General features: G+C 45.4%; 1 protein-coding gene across 1 annotated transcript; it reads right to left on the bottom strand.

The window, feature by feature from the left end:
* Positions 1-1,312: 1,312 nt before the first annotated feature.
* Positions 1,313-5,934, bottom strand: LOC100285911 (uncharacterized). The gene is made up of 12 exons (NM_001158800.1): positions 5,413-5,934; positions 4,226-4,336; positions 4,057-4,131; positions 3,871-3,931; positions 3,617-3,690; positions 3,436-3,540; positions 2,931-3,038; positions 2,747-2,850; positions 2,427-2,570; positions 2,214-2,343; positions 1,924-2,067; positions 1,313-1,731 (listed from the first exon to the last, which is right to left on the bottom strand). Exons 1-11 carry the CDS (start codon positions 5,773-5,775, stop codon positions 1,963-1,965), a joined length of 1,380 nt encoding a protein of 459 aa, NP_001152272.1. The 5' UTR covers positions 5,776-5,934; the 3' UTR covers positions 1,313-1,731; positions 1,924-1,962.
* Positions 5,935-6,269: the final 335 nt, after the last annotated feature.

Below are 6,269 nucleotides of genomic sequence, written 5' to 3'. Positions count from 1 at the left end.
ACTAGCTTTATATATAGTTGGTGCCCAATATAGCCAAGCTTGTACAATGTTGTGGAACCCACAATGTTTCAGGCACATATAAAAATACATTTGGTAAATGAATTATAGGATTGGTTCACATTCAAATAGGATATGTCAATCTCTACTTATCTCGATGAAGAAGGCAGTCTAGAAGATCACGAGGGAAAGGTATAAATACCAAACAAGCTTTACTCGCAAATTCTGTTGGAACATGTTTAAATAACTATCTAAATAACTATCTTATTTAAACAAGGCTTATGTATGTCCATAAAAACGTATATGTATATAACTATACTACTATGAAGAAGGTAAGGGGTAGGTTGACCCTGTCTGGTTCTACCTTTCCTATCTCCGACAAATGGACTCGACACTTTTGGTAGAACCATCCACGCATGGCCTCCTCTAGCTTTTCCCCGCCTCTCGCTCCAATCGCGCAGCACTCCGCATGCCATGGCCTCCAGCCACCTGCCGCCTCCGAGCCTGCCTCCCGACGCGATTCACGGTCGCACACACTCGATGCCCCGCCCCCGAGCCTGTCTCCCGATGCCACCTCCCTTGCGTGCCGACCCGACAAGCAGAGTTCAGTTGATAACATCACTAAACAATGACCTATGCATACACAAGTGTGACCCGTGAGTTGATAACATCACTAAACAATGAACTATGCGTCTACAAGTGTCACCCGTTGCAACACACAGGCATATACCTAGTGACGAGTTGAAGAACGGAGCCTCACGATTACAAAGAACACGGCGGTCACCGACGGGTCGTGTAATAACCGTGAGAGTCCGAGACGGTCGAGGGGGCCAGGTCAATGGACGCTGGTCGGAGCTTTTGTGTGGATGGATGGAGCCACATAACCGGGCTAGATGCAAGATCAAAGAGAAGGAAAAACGAAAACCGGTCTAGATACATCATACATCATGGCTGCCGCTCCGTCCCAACTAGTACAGTATACATGGCCATGTTAGGACTGAGGACTGGGTACGACATGTACACGGTAACACGGCCTCTGTAGTCAAATTGCAAGCCTCGAGATTTCTTTCAAAGTTTGTTACGTGCTAGCAACAAGCTTCGAAAGAAGTACACAAACGTGTGTCAGGTTGGATTGGGTCACCACTAAAAACGTGTAGGACGGGCCTTTGATGCTCCAGCGGTGGCGCGACAATTTCGTCATCGCTCGCCGACACCACCACTTCTGTATATACGATGATTATTCTGCGCCTCTGTAAACAGCACATGCGATGCGATGCAAAAAATCTCGCGCAAGTTCATTCTCTTAACGAGTTCTGACAAGACGAATTCGAACTCATTTGTATACGACTGGATGGTTGTCAGCTTGCGCGATCATACCCTCCAAAACAGTGGTTCATTAGGTTACAAGAGGAAAGCAAATACAATGCAATGCATACGAATGGTGAGGACAATCCAGATTCTGGAACCCAGCTTGACGAGAGATTACACCTTATCTACTTCTACAGACCCTGTCTCTCTGCTTGCACGCGTACCCGACTCCTGTTCTCCGGTCCATCACTCACCCTCAGGCCTAGCATATATACTCAGCTACCTCCATTTGCATAAGCTTAGCAGCAAATACCTGTGACCCCGGAAGCTGTTCATTTTGTCTGCACCCCAAATATAGGGCTCCAGCAGACCGCCAAAACTGTCTCCGTGATCCACTGCGGCACCTAACTGGTCAACTGAATCAACCTGCAATGGCAAACTATTGTCATGTTTTCTGTTGAGGGTACCCGTTTCAGAAAACCTTAATTTACTGAGGAAACGAACAGCAAGGAACCGTCTATCATTTTTTTTTTTGTAAAAGGGAGAAGATCAACCCTAGTTCTCTGTGTCCGTGGCGTGATTCGTCGTGAACAGTATCTGAGGGTCAATAGCACTTACCAGTTGTGGCGAAAATCGCATCCGATTGAGCTGTGACGATCACTGCACCATGCGCTTCCTCTTGGATCTTTTGCCCTTCTTCCCTGAGTAACTTGGAGGCTTCTTGTCACTGCCAGTACTGGATGCTTCCTCCACGGGCCCTCCCTGCTTGCATATGATTACATATAAGTAACAGGGGATGAATTTCACGTTCTTTAGGAGCTGTAGGGACAAGTGTTTTTTTTCCGATATGATTCTTCATCCCCACAATGCCCAACTGTAATAGTGGGAAAAAAAGGTGAAGAGTGTACCTCTTCTGTGGTCTCGTCATCCGACTCTTCATCCTCCATGTCATACGTTGATGACGATGCATTTGAGTCTCCTGCAGCGAGTGCTTTGTTGACTTTTCTCATGCTCTCCTCTTCTTTTAGCTGCCTAAACCTGTTTGTGAGATTGTGTGTGAGAATTATATCCAGAACAGAAGAGGTTTAAGTTTAAGCATTCAAAATGAAGTTCAAAGGCACCTTTCTCCAGCTGGTTGAGCATTAGAGCGTTTTGCTCGTCCTGCTGTAATTATCCTCCTATCCCCCTCACTCACTACAGGCTTGGCTCCTCCCATTTTCCGCAACCAAACCTGCTGTGCTGTGCTGAGGACATTGTTTGTGAACCTAATGGAAAACATGGAGTCAATACAAAAAAAAACTTGCGGATTTGATTAATCGTAAAATTCAGTGAAAACTGAACAGGGAAGGGGCCATGATCTTGTTTGAAGCAACTAGCGACATAATATGCAACAAGAATATATGAACATATTTGTAGTTAGAAAAAAAAGACATGAACATACCAATAAATAGACAATCCTGATGGCACTGACAAAGAGAAATAGCCAATCATAAATGGAAGAAATTTCAAAACGAGGAGTGTGTTCTTCTGTGACGGGTCATCACTCTGTGCCAGACCATAGATCTTAAGTTAAACCATGTAATTGGCATCATAACCAACGAAAGGATATACAGGGAAGCATTCACCTGAGGTGGCTTCATGATCTCCATAGAGACATATTGAGAAGCAACAAGTAGCACAGGCAATACAAGGTAGCATATCGTGTCATACCAGCCTAGCGGAGGATGGCCATCCTGCATAAATTGGTTGAGATGTTAGCATTAGTTTTAGGCATTTACCGTATCTGCATACCTCAATCATGAAAGCTTATCGATCATTGTATCATCAGGCTCTGATATACAATAATAATATAATTGCTGCATGACCAATTACTATTTCAGCCATGGTACTAAAGAGGCATGGAATTTAAATTATGCACATGCCAAAGCTTTTGTTTGCTTGAATGCCATCGAATGTGCTTCCTATCTAACTATGAAAAGAAACATGCCACTGTTCCGACACATCAGTTTAATCTAAACTGAGTACGTTGTGACATACTAGTATGGCCACTCAAGTGCAGTAGATCAAACTATTTTTCAGAACCAGGAATGAAACAGCCAATTTATATGTTAATGCAATCAATTTCAATACCACAAATGGGAAGAGCCACGAAATCCCAGCACCACTTTGCCGAGCTGCAATTGTTGTAGGACCACCCAGTGATGGAATCCAGAAAAATCCTTCTGTCAATAGCCCCTTCACATCATAGAACACACTCAGCCCAAAAAAAACACTTAATCAAGCAAGCTTAAAGTAGTTGGACTAAACTTACCTCATTTGCTACATTTGAAAGTGCCTGGTAAAGACCAATCCATACAGGTATTGTTGCCAATGTTGGAAAACATCCTGTCAGATAAAATATAAGATCATGATGATACTATGTCATAAAAAAACAGTTTTTGCAAGGCAGGGAGGATTGTATCAGCCATCAGGAAAAAACAAATATTACACAAAGGGATTCATATTCAGGAACCAATCACAAAATAAAATAGTCAGTATGGTTTAGAAGGAAAAAAATCGAGAAACCTGCTAAAGGGTTGACACCAGCTTGCCTGTATAACCGAGCAGTCTCTAGCTGTATCCTTTCCTAATACAAATTATATAGAAGTAGGAAATCAAAATATGCAAAGTAGTGAATCTGAAAAAGTTAATGCTAAAATAAGCTTGTAAGGAGCACCATCGATGATTGAAATGTTAAACATCTGCACAAACCTGGTTGCCCGCATATCTCTGCTGGATTGCTTTAAGCTGCGGCTGTAAATTCTGCATTGCCATAGTTGATTCCACCTAAATACATGAGAAGCACAGCAATCAATCCACCAAATCTGTAACAAGAAACCACAGAAGGGACAGGTTTCTTCAAATAGCTTGGAACATTCACCTGCTTTTTGGTTAAAGGCAATGTCGCAGCCTTAACAATGATAGTAAGAAGAATGATGGCAAATCCGTAGGAGTACGGCACATGAACTGCTGAGAGACCATCCTTGAGCACCTGTATGGTTTGGACTCGGATAGCATCAGCATTTCAATGCTTTCAGTGTCATGAAACTAGCGCTCTAACTAGTGAAGTAAGAGATGACATCACATAACTTTGAAATTCTATCATTTACAGTGAACGGCCTTGGAGGCAAAATGCATAAACACGCATGTGGAACTACGCAGTCTTCCTCGACACCCATTTTATCTCAAAGAGCAACTTTAATAATATAACCCACAACAGGATGTACGACTTTAACAAGATATATGATTTTGGGTGTGTTTGGTTTGGATTTTGGCTTTGACTTTTATCCCTTAAAAGCCAAAAGCCAAACCAAAGGACCGGAACAAAGAATCACCTTTTTTTTAAAAGCCGATTTTATCACTGTGAAAAACTGAAAGCACCTTTAGACCTGTTTTTAGTGGCTTTTGGATAAACTGTGACAAATATAAATAGAAAAACTTTTAGCGACTTTTAGTAGTTTCCACCAAATAATTTTTAACTTTTTAATAACTCATAGATCACACCACCTTTTTTTACGGCTCACAGCCCACAACAGCTTTTTTTTTCACAGCCACAATCCGACCAAACAGACTCTTTGTCATGTCACATGTAGCCAATTAAAAGTCTAATCATATAATAATGTAGGTTGTATATTTAATGTTTGGTTTATCTCTTCCCTCTTACAAATTACGTTGGAGTCCTTGGCTATCAGTGAGCAGTCCACTTTTCTTCTCTCTATTTCTCTCTCTTCCACGTAAACATAAATCTGATGCGGCATGGCTTCCAGGCTTCCAGCCCACCTACTACTTGCTCTCCGCAGCCCTAAACGAACACTACCAATTGGTAAAGGACCAAACACAGTTGCCCACGGATCAATGTGGCAGCGAGTTCCAAGAGACGAGAGCATGGAAGCTAAAGACTAGCACAGTGTACAGTGTGCAGACGACCCACGACCATCATCCCTCACCCTCGACTCTCCAGAAAGCTCCACTTCCATAACTCTTAATTCGGGCGCATTCAATTCTCCCAGAAAGAATCCGGTACGTGGTAGCAGCCGCGGGCCCGTCCATTGATTAGGCAATCATTACCTTGAGAACGACCTCGAGGGCCTCGGAGATGAAGCCGAACCAGCCGCCGTTCTTCTGGACCGCCGCCGCAGCTTGGCCGGCGTCGTCCCCCGCGCCCGCGGCGGCGTCCGCCGCGGCTACCGCTGCGTCGGCGAGCGTGTAGAGCGCCGCCTCGGCGCGCTCCAGCGCGGCCTGGAGGTGGGGCCCGCCGACGGAGTCGAGCCCGTGCAGGCCCGCCCTCACCGCGCACGCGGAGGCGGCGCGCCGGCCGCGCCGCAGCCGGAGAGGCGGGAGCAGCAGCAGCCTCGCGGCAGCGCTCCGGCTGCTCCCGACAGCGCGGGGCAGCCCGGGGAGGAGGGAGGAGTAGAGCAGCGCCTTGGCCATCGCCGCGGGGGGAGAGGATGGCTCGGGGAGGGGAGTGGGGTATAGGTTTAGGGTTTCATGCACCGGGAAGGAACGCGTTGCGGGGGAGAGGCTGTGGTGGTGGTGGTGACGGCGGGGGAGGTGGGAGCGAGAGGTGGAGAGGACGGGAGCGTGGAGGAGTTGAAGGCGAGGTGGAGGTTGTCGTTGGAGGAGGAGGTGGAGGTGGGGGACGCTTTATTATCCGCTTGGCGCTCGTGGACTTGGCGCACCGCCACTACCACTACGGTTCGGTTCACTGCTGAATTTTACTGCAGTCTCTGCAGCTCAAGTGCTCAGCTCAGTTATGTACTTGATTTGCATGGATTTATGGCATTAAGATATGGAATGTTAGTGCAAATTCATACAAATCAAGTCCATATCATGTCAAAGTTTAAGAACACATACATGATTAAGTAAGCTTGTTTGCATGAAATATAAACGTAAGCGCATAAACAGACATAAGTGATATGATATAA

The sequence above is a fragment of the Zea mays genome, chromosome 8, assembly GCF_902167145.1.
Source record: "Zea mays cultivar B73 chromosome 8, Zm-B73-REFERENCE-NAM-5.0, whole genome shotgun sequence".
Classification (NCBI taxonomy): Eukaryota; Viridiplantae; Streptophyta; class Magnoliopsida; order Poales; family Poaceae; genus Zea; species Zea mays.
This window is presented reverse-complemented; position numbering and strand designations above follow the sequence as displayed.